General features: G+C 35.8%; 1 protein-coding gene across 4 annotated transcripts in view; it reads right to left on the minus strand.

Moving 5' to 3' along the window:
- LUZP2 (leucine zipper protein 2) overlaps nt 1-16,093 on the minus strand; it is a 351,835-nt gene that overhangs the window by 34,496 nt on the left and 301,246 nt on the right. For all 4 annotated transcript variants that reach the window (XM_053925801.2, XM_024558957.4, XM_024558956.4 and 1 more), the window contains exon 8: nt 5,866-5,940. In XM_053925801.2, the coding sequence (XP_053781776.1) occupies nt 5,866-5,940 (75 nt within the window). The remainder of the gene's footprint in view (nt 1-5,865; nt 5,941-16,093) is intronic.

Consider the following 16,093-nt stretch of genomic DNA (forward strand, 5'->3'; position numbering starts at 1 on the left):
TGTTTTTACATTCCAGTATCTGAGGTCATGATTCCTAAGATAATGCCAAATAAATCATTGATTGAAAAACCATGGTTGATTCTTAGATTTTGAAGTTATTATTGTGTATATGGGGATAGTAAACGGAGACTTCTTTCATTAAATATGTTATGAGAACTAAGTTGGAGTGTGAAATTTGTTTTCATGATCTTTATGAGGTATTGAAGGTTATTTGAAGTCCGGATAAAACATTCTTAGGAGCTCAACACCTTAATAGAGTAAAAAAGTCTCACATAAAGACACCGAGATGATGGAGAGAGGTGAAAAGCAATTTCTTGAAACTGAAGTTTTTACTCATTTTGAAGTGAACTAGCATTTCTATCTGACTTTATTACTGCAGTTTATGAGCCTCACACGTATCTTACATAAAATTTGTTGAAATTAACCTCCAGTAGTAGGAAATGCTTTTACAGTTTACTGCAGCAAAAGGAGTGACAAGAGGCTGAAGGTTAAAAGAGAAATTGTTATCGCAGAGAGGCAGTGTCTGTGGTCTCTTCACTCATAACAATTACTCTGCTTACTGAGTGTTTTCCAGGTGCCATAAAGTCTTCTCTGTATGTTGCTTTTTTGAGGCATATAATTTTCTCATCACCCTCATAAAGTAAGTTTTATTGTTATTTGATGTTACAGTGAAGCATAAAGAATTTGAGAGAATCAAACGTGGCCATTCAATGGAAAAATTATGACATGAACACAGGCTGACACTGGAGACCTGAACTTAAACCCTGCAACCCACAGCCTGTCATCCCGAATGCAGACTGTGGCGTGGTGTGGGGTAGGCACAGAGTGCTGGTAGCGGGGGTGGGTGGAAATGGGGAGGAGGGCAGTGTAGAATGAGTAAGGGGAAGAAGGAACAAACTCTACATTAAGCCCAAACTCTGTAACTTGGGCCAAATTATAATTTTCTTGTGAAGTATTATGTGAACACACCAGTCCATATAACCCACATGTACTTAAAATATACATATTTAGTTTTTGTGCTTTTATGACCTCACAGTTCTGCATACAATTATTTCCTAATCACTGATACCCAACAAAGTAGTGAGAGGTGTGGAACTCAAGACCAGGTATCGTGTTTTCTCTTTCCCACAGAACCTAACACCATGGAGGTCACACAAAAGGCATTTAAACCTATTTGGCATGGACTGGCCAAATGGATTGCCTGAAGTCAAATCAGGGAAAAGATTTAATGTAAGAAAAATCATTCCAACAGTCAGAGATGCTGGAAACTCAGAGGAGGCTGAGATGCCACAGGACCATGGGAAGTCAGCGTGCGTTCAGACCTGAGGTGTGCTGCAAGGACCACGCCAGAGAAAGAATTGTTGTAAAAGAGGTCGTCTAGTTAAACTTCAGGGTTAGGTGTTCCCCTGATTTTCTGATTTCACCAATAAAGAGTCTTTTCCCTTCAAAAAAAATGATATTATGTAGCATGAATTGGATATGGTCAGAGATTAGCATAACCTGGTATAAAATTTTTTTTCATGAATAAAAAAATGCAAAGCTAGAATCATGGTAAAATAAATAATATTTGACCTAGTCTATAAAATAGAAGGTAGGCTTCCCTCAAACTATTAAATATCATATAAATTACTTGGATAAACTAATTTAAAATACGCAAATCACAAAGGAATGAAGTTGTTAAAATACATAGTTATTCATTCAAAAGCCACATTTGTCCCAAAGAGCTAAACTCTAAGCAGAAAAACTATTTGAATTTAACAAATGTCCTTACTAATTCTAGTACAACACTTTCCAGATATCTTGTTTGAAAAGTTATCTACATTAGCTATGGAAAGGTGTTGGTCATAGGTAGTGAAAAAAACTTGCCATTTTGAGACCCAAGTCCCCTGGAAATAAGGTAACAGCACTAGAGCTCTAAAATGAATCAGCCATAAGTGTCCCGTCTCCTCTATTCTGTACCAAAACACTCTTGTTCAAATTGGTGGTTAGGTGGCGATCCCCTCTCTTTACAAAATTGCTAAGCATATACAGTACATTATTGCAATATAAACCTATGAATCCAATCACCTTACTTGCTTATTTTTCTAAATAAAATTGTTGCCATGCTGTGATCAGAAAAATAGAAAGCTCTTGAGAGCAGACAAAACATTTTCCACTTTTTAAAAAATAACTTATTTGGGGAAATAAAGGGGCATATAGAAAAAACATAAAATATAACATGTCAGATAAATACCAATCTGAATTGAATATTTAAAAGCATAATTTTGATTATATAATATACATTTGTTATATATAATTAGTATCATAAAATAGATAGGTTGCATATACAAATGTATGCACATACCTATTTGTATTATACACATATACATGCATTACACATCTAATGTATATGAACTACGCACATATTACACAATACATATAATGCATGTGATATACATTTATATGTGTGTATGAATTAAAGACTATCTATGTCTATACAACTATTAGAAGATAAAACATTTGGGAACCAGTACAAGTATTTGAAAGCATTTCTAGTATCATTTCACTCCACCTTTCCCCAAGGCCATCGTGTCTATGAATTTGGGACGTATCTTTCTACTTTATTTGACATGTAGTCAAAACAAAATGTATTTTGTGTATTTAAGCAATTGTTAAATACCACACACATACATCTGATATTTTTCACTAAACAATATATGTTATAAACATATTAACATTGATACAAATAACTTTATATTTATTCATTAATACAAAATTTTGATTACTACTTGAAAATAGTGGTATATAGAAAATATATGAATTGTATATATTAATTCCATCAGTATGCGTTTACATTATTTTCACTCATTAATATAAATATTGCTGTGTTGAACATTTCTATACATCCTTCCAAATACATATGGATAAGTACAAGTTCTAAGATACACACATTTAACAGCTGATTTTAATAAATACACTCCTATCACCAGTGTATCAGACTTTGGTCTCACCAGACTTTTTGATTTTTACCAATCTGATGGTGTTGAAACGATATCTCATTGTTTTTATTCACATTCCCATTTTTCTGGTGAAGGTAAGTATTGTTTATTTTATTAACAAATTATATTGAAATGTAGCAGATAAGTAAAGTACATGGCTCTTAAGTGTACTTTTAGCAATTTATAAACACTATTTTTTTTAATTTTTATTTATTTATTTTTAGAAAGAGGGGAAGGGAAGGAGAGAGAGAGGGAGCGAAACATCAATGTGTGGGTTGTCTCTCACACGCCCCCTGCTGGAGACCTGGCCTGCAACCCGGGCATGTGCCCTGACTGGAAATCAAACTGGCGACCCTTTCGTCCCTGGGGCCATGCTCAATCCACTGAGCTATAACAGCCAGGGCTATAAACATTTTAAAGAAATGTTGTATGCATACTAATTTAAAATTTTGATAGCATGCTCTTGGGCTGATCAATATGAAACTCCCTTCTTAGCACTAAAAATTCTTTAGTTCAAGTCTATTTTGAATGATGCATAACCCGTGTTTCTATTAATGTTTGCATAAGTTATATTGCCCCTATTATTTTGCTTAGATTCCTATTTTTTATTTAAAGATGTCTATTGTATAAATCATGGAGTTTTTGTTTAACATAGTTTTAAATTTTAGCCTTATACTTAGAATATTCTGAACATTTATAATATAATTATTGACTTAAGTTGATTTCTACCATTATATTATTCCTTTTTGTTTCATTCCATCTTTTGAACATCTAACGATCGACGATCTGACTATAACACTGCTGTCTTTGTTTTTAACCGGCTTGCGGATTACTTATATTTTGGAATCTGTGGTGAGGTCTCTCGAAGTTTTGGAAAAAAAAGCATTACCTCTACAAACATTGCTTTTGTTTCTCACTCTTTCTATACAGCAATTTAAAACATTTTAAAATTTTTGAAAGTTTAATACATTTCTTATTTTATTTCTGTTCATTTGTTTTACATTCTATATATTGGTACAGGAATTTGATATTAATTTTCACTAGTCTTTAGATCTATTATGTCCAATAATCCAAACTGTTGTTAAATACATCAGTTAAATAAATATTTAATTACATTCATTATAATGTTCTAATTCTATAATATCTACTTAATGATATAGAATACAAGTCTAGTGAACTTTTTTATCCTTTTATCTGTTTTGTTATTTTTCTTCTATTATACCTATATCTATAATATCTGTATCTTTCCATATATATGCATAAATGGATATATGGATATATATATATATTCCCTCATACTCGCTCTAATATTTGAATCACTTCCAGGTCAGTTTCTCTTGTTCCTCTTCTGTGTATTGATCATATTATATTCTCTTTCTGCATGTTGAGAAATATTTTTTATTACATGTCAGAATTCTTATATAGATGAACTGAAAATTTTCCAGACAATATCCAGATTATCCACAGATAATTTACCTTTCCACTGTTAAGAATGATGGCTAATAACTCCAGTCTAATCAAGAATGTATCTGTCAGAGGACCAGTTGAATGTTTAGTGAATTCAGATTACATGTGGATTGGCCCTGTTGTTTAGGAATAGACCTTCATGCCTTTGACTGAGAACAATGTGGGTATTAATTCTCTCCATTCTATAATACAGGATTCGCTGTGCATAATGCCAGGTGGGTTCTTGAAACATCATGGTAGAGAAGGTGGGAACACTTTGTAAAACACAGAATTGTCTACCACTATGTTGTATACCTGGAACTCGTACAAAATAACATTGAACATGAACTGAAATTGAAAAATAAATTTAAATTAAAAATATAATGCTATGATTCACAGATTCAGAGTTTTCTGTATTAATACATACTAGATATATGTCTTAAGTATTAGAGAAAATTGTATGGGGTGTTTGATGAATGGGTGCAAAGTGAACAAGGAAATATGTTATTTTAAAATCATACTACCCTTTTGTTCATAGTAAACTGAAAATAAAAGAAAAATATTTATTTCCCTAATCCTGTAAAGGCTATTTTAAAATGAGAAAAAAAATGACAGAAAGTGAGAGGTATTGAAACATTTTACCAAATACCATACCTATTAAACAGCAGAAAAGTAATTTGGAATTACAGTGTATGACCAATTCCTTCCTGTATACAAAACTCGCCTTCCCATACACCAGTTCCCTATTCTCCATGCATGACTCACATGAAAGGCAAAGGTAGGCTTCAGATACGAGTTGTTGTTTATCCTGAGCACCCACAGTTGTGAGACAATGAGAGATTAATATAACTAAAGTGAAATAGGCGAGGTTAAAAAAAGGCTGAAGAAAATCTTTGGTGACTAATGGTGATGGTAGCGCAACTTTTTAACTTTAAAGGTGTGACTTTCATGGTATGTGAATATTTCAGTAAAACTGTCATAAACATGGACTCAGCCACCCTTGCATTATCTTACATGAACTGACCTCATGGTTAAGAGAGCTAACTTCTTTTATGCCTCTACCTCCAGAACTCTGATTTAAGATTTCCGGAATGAAAAGTATCAATGACTACTTCCATTTGCTGTATAACTCATTCATCCAGAGTTAGTACATGTCATCATTCTTGGTGCTTTAAAGCATGTTTGTTTATGGTGTTTAGAGCAAATATACCAGTAAGGTGAAAAATAAAGCCACGAACTCAGAGCCTGAAACTTGAGTCAATTTACTCTAGCAGCAAAAACAAGGGAAACATTGAATTCCAAAGTGAATACCCAGGACTCATAAATTCTACAACCTTCTTACATGAACAGCATTTGAAATTGAAATCAAGGGAAGCAATGAGCCTACCCTGGCTTCATTTGCTAAAACCAAAGTTGTGATAGTTCATGGACATAAACTCACCCGGTCAAGAGCTGCTTTCTCCAGTGTGTTTCTTGCCACAGCTAATTTTTGTTCCAAATCAGTAAGCTGTTGGGCCTGTAAAATGAAAGAATCTGATGAATTGATCATCAATAAATCAACAAACAACAAGGGCTGGTGAAGATGGGGAGAAAAGGTAACCATTTCATGCTGTTGGTGGGAATGCAGACTGGTGCAGCCACTGTGGAAAGCAGTATGGAGATATCACAAAAAGTTAAAAATGGACCTACCTTTTGACCCAGCAATCCCACTTCTGGGAATATATCCAAAGAAACCCAAAACATTGATTCAAAAAAACATAAGCACCCCTATGTTCATTGCAGCATTATTTACAGTCTCCAAGATGTGGAACAAACCCAAGTGTCCACCAGAAGATGACGAATTGAACAACGATGGGGCATATACACAGTGGAATACTACTCAGCCATAAACAAGAAGAAAAATTTACCCTTTGTGACAGTATGTATGGACCTGGAGAACATTAAGCTAAGTGAAATAAGCCAGTTGGAAAAAGACAAATACCATATCATTGCACTTATATGTGGAATGTAATGAACAAACTGAACTAACAAGCATAATAAAGACAGACTCATAGAGAGAAGGCTAACAGCTCTTGGTGGGTTAGGAGGTGGAGGTATTGAGCAAAAAGGCAAAAGGATTCATGGACATGGACAACAGTGTGTGGTAACTGTAGCGGGGAGAGTGGTATAAGGAGACTACATGGTAGTGGAAAAATACAATAACAATTTTTTTAAAAGAATAAGGACAACAATCATAGGAGTTGTATATTATGACCCAAATTATTATAATCTGGTCCTAGTTTTGAAAGGATCAGCTACAGGATGAATTCATATGCAGTTATGAAATTGTATAAAACAAGCAGGGTTTGGTTGGTGTTAAACCATTAAAAGATTTCTGAAACATGATGGGGACTTTTCCAGAGAGGGAATTTTATTTGTCATTTATTTGTTTTCTCAATTTAACTCTGGTGAAGTAAAGGATGGGGTTCCTTCAGAGGAACTCTTCATGCATCTAGAGTAGCCTTCATTAACATTCAATCATTAAATAAATATCTACTCAGTGATTACGTTTTCTGAGACCAGGTAGCATCGTGTGTCTAACAGGTTGAAAATACACACTGAGCAGAAATCGTGTAACGTGAAAGTCACAGAACTAGAGAGAGGTTCCTCAGTGTGGTCTGAGAAGTCAGAGTGTCTTCTTCCTAATCAAAGTAACCCCCCAAAATAGCTAATATTCATACATATACATTTTATCATTTGGGCTTTATCAGTTATTTAGCAGCTACAGTCCACATCATAATTCTTAATTTACTTTTTTAAAAAATATGGAGCTACAGAGCTCCAAGTTTTTCTAGACCACAAAACGCTGGTCTGGTTTAGGTCTAGCACTCAGTCTATCGTGTCTGGAGCTGTACCTGGCAGTTTCAAGAATCCACCTAGAATTACAAAGGATGACATCAGTGCTGTATGTAACACAAAAACTGTCCCTTTTTCTTTCCTTTAAGAAACAGGAATGTATATCCATTAAGCAAATAAGACCTAACATTAGACAGTTAAATTATATCTCAAATTTCAATGAGTCATTTTACAAAATTTTGGCAAGTGGCTAAATCTGCAAGGTTCTAATTCATCATTCAAACATTACTTTGAGATGTAATATTTCTGAAAACTTATTGACATAATTTATTTTAATCCTATCCTTACCCTTTTAAGTAATGATATCCAGTTTATCTTCTTTATAATACTCCCTAAAGCTTAAAGAATACAGGAATATTTATTCCTTACTTCTGCTACAAAGGATTTGAATAAATTTCACCACTAAAAGTACTAAAATATTTAACATAAATAAAACACACGATGCCTGTGGAAAATGTATGTCTTGGGACTGGGACGGGAAGGTAGATGAAGGCAGTGATGACAGAAGCAGGCCCCATAGTTCTGTCCGTTTTTCTCGGTTGAGCCGTAAATTTGTTCCAAGACTTCTGGCAGCCAGGTATAAAAAGAAATGGTATTGGCTCCCACATTCTCATTATCAAAGAGAGTAAACATACCAGAGACACAGATGGTGCAGGCTTGTTCCAAGCATAGGTTCTAATACAAAATTATAACAAACAGATTTTATAATTCGACTCAGAATACCATTTTTAGGAGCCAAGAAAATAGAGTCCAAAGCCGTGGTTCATTTTAAATCAAGTATAACTCCTCAGATACTCTAATATGTATCTTTGTGTGCACACACTTTCCTAGCAAGACACAGAACGCAGTGTAAGCAGGTCACAGGATTTACTTTCCTCCCAGGGCATGGACAGTAATTCCACTCTTAACTGCCCTAGAGGACTGATTGAAACACAAGTGCTGTGAGTCATAAACAGCTTAGACCCCAAGATAGCAGCGACTAGAACTGTTTTGTGTCACCGTTGTCTTACTTATAATGACTAAATTACATTGAAAACTTCTTCACTATACTAGGCTTAATTGAGAAGGTATAAAAACCAACACAGTCTATTGAATTCTTATAAAGTCTCAATCCTTTCATCTTTTGATAAAACGTAGGAAAAAAGAAGCACCATATATAGGGAACCTAAACATGTGGAATGGCAAATGTAGCCCAGCCCTATTGGAAAGCCCATAGGCGCATGGCAGCAAGCAGGTTGCCAAACCCACGAATCAGCTCTCCTGTGGGAAACCAGGCCTGCATTGTACCTAGGCTGCTTTGAGAGTTGCTCTTGCTAAAACTCCCTCACCCTGAGTTGAATCAGCAAATGCTTACTGAACATCTTTAAAGTAACTTCCTGAAGTCTGTGCTAATTCTCCCAAGGATTGAAGTGTAACCAGACCAATTACTCTTATCGTTCCCTTGCATTTGGAACATTTTTTTCCTTGTTAATAGGAAGTAATCAGTAACATCCTTTCCTTTGCTATCTATAAAAAGTAATTACCTGAAGCAAACTTGAGCATAATGAATGAGAACCTTCTTTGATGTATGCTATTAGAAAGCCAATAAAAGCCTGTCAAGGCAAGGGTCATGGCGCTCTCCTCTTGAGAGACTGACCAAGGCACTCCAAGGTGCTGTCCCCTTGAGAGAGTGGATGTGCCGACCCTTTTCTTCCACAGGACTTCTGTAGTCCATGTGAATTTGTCTCGTCTCATCCACAATGCCACGGACACTGCTGGCCAGAGTCTGCATCAACCATAGGGTATCAGCATAATGATGTCTAGCCAGACTCTTCTCTGGCATGGCCTCCTGTCTGGAAAGACTAGAGTGGAAATTGTCGCACGTAAGGCCAGGTTAGGAAACGATGTATACAGACTCTAAATAGGAAATTCAGAACAGAGCCCCTTCTCTTAGCGTTTTGGCCAGTGCAGAGTTCTATACAATAAACAAACTCAGAAGACTACTGTGACTCATTTACTGGGAACAGGTTGGTAGAAAACTACAATGGCTAAGATTTTTAGGATCCTGGAATTAACAGCCATCCTTACAGTAAGCTTTTAGGGAGCATCAGCAAAACGAAGTCAGAAATTGTTAGAGGTTTTCTACCATAGCCTTACTAATTTATAATAAATAGTATGGTTCTTACTCTATGTTTTGGGACCCATAAGAACATGCAACTGTGTTCGAGCAAATGATGCAAAAATATAGACAGTGAGTATATGACATTCCAGTGTAGTATGGGAAGAAAAAATTAGACACTTACATTTTAGTTTTGGATTTCAACATTGTAAAATAGATAAATGGAAGGTATTATAAAATATGTTTATTCTTCATCTTAATTTAAAAATAAACCATGATTGTTCTATTATGACATATTAGAATTTATATTTACATTTTGTAAGTTCATTATTGCTTTTCTTCCATTTTGCTTATAATATACTGACTATGGCAGTAAAACAGAAATATAATAATAATGATAACAACCTAAACTTGAATATATACAACTATATCTGGTACCGAGGGTTGTTTTCATCCTTTTTAAAATGAGACAGAGATTTATTAAATATCTTACTCAAGGTGACTGCTGGGAAATAACAGACCTGAAATTCAAGGCTGGGCAGTTTAGATCCACAGCTGGTTCTGCGAACCACTAAAGATATCACTATATATAATTTATAGTTAATAAATACACATACATTAGATGACATATGTTCAAAATTCACTTAAAGCTGTAGGATTTAAAATATTTGGAGATGGTCTAGAAGATTGGAGTAATTTATTTTTTAAGTTTATTGTTCCAATAAGGATAATAAACTCATAAAAGATGTTCTAAAGTACTCAGTAGGGTATACTTGGCAGTTGGTAAAAGGATAATGATAGGATTAAATATTTTATGCAAATTCAATATCTCTATTAGTGTAGGTGAAGAACATATGCCCTGCTCAGCAGCATTAACCTAGAAGCTTGACTAAAACTCTAGAGATATAACACAGACCACCACACCACCACCATCATTTCTACAGTCCAACTTACCACAAAGGTAAAGAGGCAGAAAGTCAATAATTCCCACCTGCTTCTACTCACACCCATAAAAGTAGAAAGCTGTGGCACCAAGATTATCTTTGGCCATTATGTTCTTTGGCGCAACACCTGCTCATTTCAACGTTATTAACTTGGGAGTTATACTGCGAGACTTGGAATTAAATGACTCCTATATGTAGAAGAACCAATTTTAGATTCAGATCGCACAGGAATAGCTCAGCATAACATCTGGTTATCACTGCTACTAAAGTAAATTGTGATACATTAATATCAAAGCTAGAAGGGTTAATAAGCCTTCCCATTGGGAAATTAGAACAGACATATGTAATTTTCCTCAAATTTAAAATTTTACACATCATATTGTCATCATGTGCATATGCATGTAGCCCTTACAGCCGTTTAAAGAAAATCTATTGGCGATACTTTCTCATTATGTGCTTGATGTTGATTCCTTTTCTCCTCTCAAAAACACCCAGGCTTTGGAGGAAACTGACTCATACCCTTTCCCTGCCATACATTTTAAGAGAGATCTCAACAACCACTTCCGGGAACAAGGATGTCATTTCTTCTTTTTTTTTTAATTTTACTTTTTAAAAAATTTGTTGTTCAAGTACAGTTAAAGCAATTCCTCTATCTCAACTTTCTGGTCAGATTGTGATCGGGTTTGTGTTCTCATTACCTGCAGGCCAGAAACGAGGGGATATTTACTGGTAACTCCTGGAATGAAAGTTGCCCTCTTCTTCATCTGAGTGACTAAAAAGTATACTATTTTTTGTTCCCTTGCTAGTACAGTATGAGAATGGTTAAGTCTAAGCTCTAATAGGCATTATCTAGAAGGAAAAGAACAACATGAGGTTAAAACTGTCATGTAGAAGAAAGCTGTGCATTAAAAAAATAGCAAATAAATGTGTAACAAGAACTGGTTTGAAAACTCAATAAAACCATACCTGAAATCAAATGAATCTTGGGATTTCAGTTAATATGAGAAAATAAAATTCATTTTTACCAATTCAATTTTTGTGAGATGTTTATGTGTTTTGTTATTTAAAAATAAAAGATTCAAAACTTCTGCTTGTAGCCATGACCCAGTAACTGATACCTGATATCGGACATGTCCTCCTCCCGGGAAGAGCTCTGAGCTAATTGCCCCCCAGCTGTGAAACCTGAAGTATGGGCAAGTCCTGTGGTGACACCCACGACTACATTAGCTTTCCACCAGAGGACGGTTTCCTGACTGAGGGCACAGACTGTGTCCCAGCAGTCTTTGGAGTTGCTCTGAGCTGGGGAGGCAGAGATGAGAGTTTGGGTCAAAGTAAATGGCTGGAGTACACATATACAGAGCAGGGCAGCAGAGGAGAGTGAGGTAAGCAGGGGCAAGTTTTCAACCAGTTTCAGAGAATATTCTTGCAAGTCCTTGGGAGAACTGGGCTGCATATAAACAGGCCAATATATTCCTCAAGGCTAATCACAAAGTAACTGTTTTATGGGTGAGAGCAGGACAAAAACTCTAGAGGTTAAGCATTGCAGAATGATGTTGGTATTTTATAGGCATTCGTAAACCTTATTAACACCACAGGCACCTTAGGTTAATAGCCATGCACTAAAGGAGTTGGCAAACTACAGCCCGAAGAACAAATGTGGCTAACTATGCGTTTTTTAAATAATATTTTTGGAATACAGTTACCTTTTTAATGTGTGTATGTTTATATGTAGGTATGTATGTATTCTCTGGTTGCTTTTGTGCAGCTATGGTGGTTTTGAGTAGTTGCCAGAGAGACCACGTGGTTTGCAAAGATTAAATTATTTACTCTGTGATCATTTACTAGTATAAAGTCTACTTGGCATTCTTTAAGAAAGTCTAAATCAAAACCCAGGCAAGCTTTCAGAAAAGAAGAGGAGATTTTTTGACCCAAGTGCATTACATAATGTCGCACTGGCCTTCCACATCATAGTGCAGGGAAGGAGACATGCTCTTACAACCTCAGAGTCTTCGCTGTACCTGCTCTTTGTGCCTAGAATCATGGGAAACCCCATGCTCCCTTGTTCCCTCTCCATTACTATATCCCTTTCAGATTCCGCTCGAAACGCTAATTCTAATAGAGATCTATTTCTGAACTGCAAATAGAATTTTAGCATTCTTGCTAGATTCTCTTGTGAAATACTATATTTTTCTTTCTCTTATTTTCACAAGTTATGATAATCAAAACAGAAAGTAATTGGTATGATATACACATGAACCAATAAAACCTGTCTCTTCCTTGAATGTTGAAACAGCATCCTGGGAGTTCCCTGCCTGACAGGTGACAGGCAGTCAAGCAGTCCCTAAGCAGAGGCATTGTGGCAGCTCCTAAGCAGGTTTGCTATACTCTCAAAAATTCAGCCAGGAAATAGACATGAGCCCAAATCAATTTGGACAGTGCGTTCTGCATACTGAAAGCATAAGAAAGATCAGCCCGGTGTTGGTGGTCCATGTCTCTGGTATCAATCACTAGATGACACCAAGTCAGGGATGTCAGATGACAAACAACGCAAGTGGCGGGTCTCTCTGCCATTGTGAGCCCATCTCTAACTAGGGCAAACATGATTTTATAGCCTACAGTTGTACCCAAAGGAGGGGGAGAGTTGTGATATGGAAAGTTCCACGTCTCACTGCCATTAGGAAAATGGATAGGAATCTGCTTTATAAAACCTCCTGTGCGACAGGCAGATAGAGGAGAAACAGTCTTGTTAACACTTCTAACAAGACCACGTATCCATCTGTGCTCCCTGGAGGATCACAGGGCGTTGCACCAGGACCCGAGTTTAACCACACCTTGGCCTTATCTGTGTGGCCTCTGTGGAGATGTGCCAGGTTGTCAGGGTGTGCTAGCAGAGTCATTTTGCAATGATAAAATGTTAACCATTTATTGCTGAATGACAGCCAAGTGACAGGGAGAGATGAAGGGTAGAGAAAAGGAACGAGGATGAAGAAGGAAATGGTTATTTGCCAGTTAATGTAGAAGTACTTTACTATTTGAACAATTTGCATGCCCATATTAGTGCACACTGGCTAAACTCAATCCCCACTGATTACAGCTGCCATCTATTCATTTACCTATTTGTGTTTTCATTTCTTGTTTTCTCATACATAATAAGCTCACTCACAGTATGGATTGTTCCCACTTTCCTAACCATTGAATAGGTCATTATTCGAATAGTGCCAGGCATCTGGTAGATTAATAATAAATATTGGATGCATAAATGAGTACATTTGATGCTGATGCCATATACTGTATACCAAGAAAACAGGTTTCTTATCTTTCTCTGGAGCACTTAATTTTTTCCCTCATTTGTGTCTGAAGAGCCTCTTGTTTACAAGAACTCTCTTGCTAGTTGAAAATTGAGGATTTTGAGTCCTCATTTTAACTGTCCAAAGAACGCTCCTCTGGAGCCTTGTCGGTCTGTTATGTAAATCTCTTCCCTGGCAGTTAATTGACATGACAGGCAGTGACTACACTTCCTGCCATCAGGACAAAAATTGATGGTTTATTAACTTTACTGACAATGGTGCTGAGGGACGACAAACATAAGCCAGCACAAAATTTTGTAGACGTCGGGATTAAATCAGTGGTAAATATTTTGAATAGGTACCTTTTTCCTGATGTGAATCATCTTGAACATCACGATCCCTACTATTTGTGCAAATCTTCCTGCCATTTGAATGCTGGATGAAGCCAATTGTTGAATTTTTGTCACTGCCAACATACAGCAGCTGCTCTGGATGCTTTTCCTGAATGTCTTCGCAAAAATTGCATTCCACTAAGTGAATTTTGTTGAAAACAGCAGGTATAGAAATATTTACATACCACCTTGTCCAATTTCCTATTACTCTAAATGTGCATTTTTTTCTATTAAATTTATTTTCATGAATGTTAGAGATTTTAAATATATTTCTGTGGTCTATTTCCAAGAGACTTATTTTGTTCTTTTCATTTTAATTTAAAAACAGAGGACATCAAATTTGGCAATAGCAAAAGTAAACAAAGCTCTGGGAAAATTTGAAGCCCTTGAAATGTGAGGTTCACCCAGGGATGGGACAAAGATGAGGTCCAGAAAACTATAGAGATAGAAGTAGAACAAATACACTCAAACTCATGCCTGGATGATTCCAAAGCCCATCTTAATGCCTCTCAAATTCCCCACTCTTAATTCCTGGTTCCAGGGTCACCTGTTTAAAGAATCCATTCCAGACTATTAATACAGTGAACTCTCTCACTTCCTACCTGGAATTCCCAATCTTCTATTCCTCTCTAATTTTTCTCTTTTTTCTATAGCACATAACTTTCTAATATAGATATAAATGTCTTTCTGCTTATTAAATATTGCCAATCACACCTACTTGAATGTAAGGTCTACCAAAGTGGAAAGCTTTTATTCACTGATAAGTTATATAAACACTTGGAAATGTAACTGGCAATATTAGTTTCTCAAAAAGTATTGATTAAATGCATTAGCTTTATGTTATGTTATGACTTTGAATGGCTTTTTGAGGATTAAAAGCACTTTTAAATGTGATTATGGCACATAGTTGGTGCTCAGCAAATGATAAGTATAATAATTTAGCCCTGGCTGGTGTAGCTCAGTGGACTGAGTACCAGCCTGGGAACCAAAGGGTGGACAGTTCAATTCCCAATTAGGGCACATGTCTGGGTTGAGGGCCCCGTCCCTAGTTGGGGGCATGTGAGGGGCAACCACACACTGATGTTTCTCTCCTTCTCTTTCTCCTTCCCTTCCCCTCTCTCTAAAAAAATAAATAATAAAATATTTTTAAAAATATATAATAATTTATATTATGATTAAAGGGATATGTACTCATATGTTTTTATCAGGCTACTACCATATTCATTTAACATTTAGTCATCTTATCTTCCAGATCTAGAATTTTCACCAAACTCATTACCTGTACATCCGGTGAATTGTCAACACATTGATAATTTCTATTTAAATTAATTCAGGTTGATTCCACAAATAGTTATCCGTTATCTGCCATGTGTCGATCAACATGCAAATGATAAGGACTACAAAGAAACATAAGATATGACCCTGCCCTTTAAGAACCTATATCCTAGTGGAGAACATGATGCATAAGCTAAACACTTCTCTCTTTAAATGGGGAATATACTACCATAGAGGATGGTATAATGTGCTGGTGGGGACTTTCAATTTTGACTTGCTTTTATTATATGTAGTGTGGCATGAAGGATGTAGCGCTTCTTTACATGCTACAGAAATCTGGTCCCCAAATTGTGCAACTAGAGGGGCAAAGCTAATTAAAAATCTTCTGATTTCTAATAGCACAAGTTTTATTTTTCTAATGTTTAAATATATATTTACTTAAGCTAATTAGGGTAATGATTAAAGCCACCAGTAGGGATAAAATACAATAGGCACGTGAAATTCCTCTACTCACTCTTTATCATTAAATGTTTATGATTAGGGGTATTAGAAAGAGTCCTGAAATATAACTTAAATACACTTTTTTTTCCTTTCACTAGCTTTAAGATTGTCAACAAGACCCTTATTTTCTCAAAGCTTCAGTTTTCTCATCTGTGAAATGGTAATAATAACACTAATGAAAATTTATGTAATATTTATCATGTGCCAAGAACTGTGCAAATATTTACATAGGTTATTTTTAAAGCTTTACAAAACTCTGTAAGTATTATTTGTTACC

This window comes from Desmodus rotundus, chromosome 5 (genome assembly GCF_022682495.2).
Source record: "Desmodus rotundus isolate HL8 chromosome 5, HLdesRot8A.1, whole genome shotgun sequence".
NCBI lineage: Eukaryota > Metazoa > Chordata > Mammalia > Chiroptera > Phyllostomidae > Desmodus > Desmodus rotundus.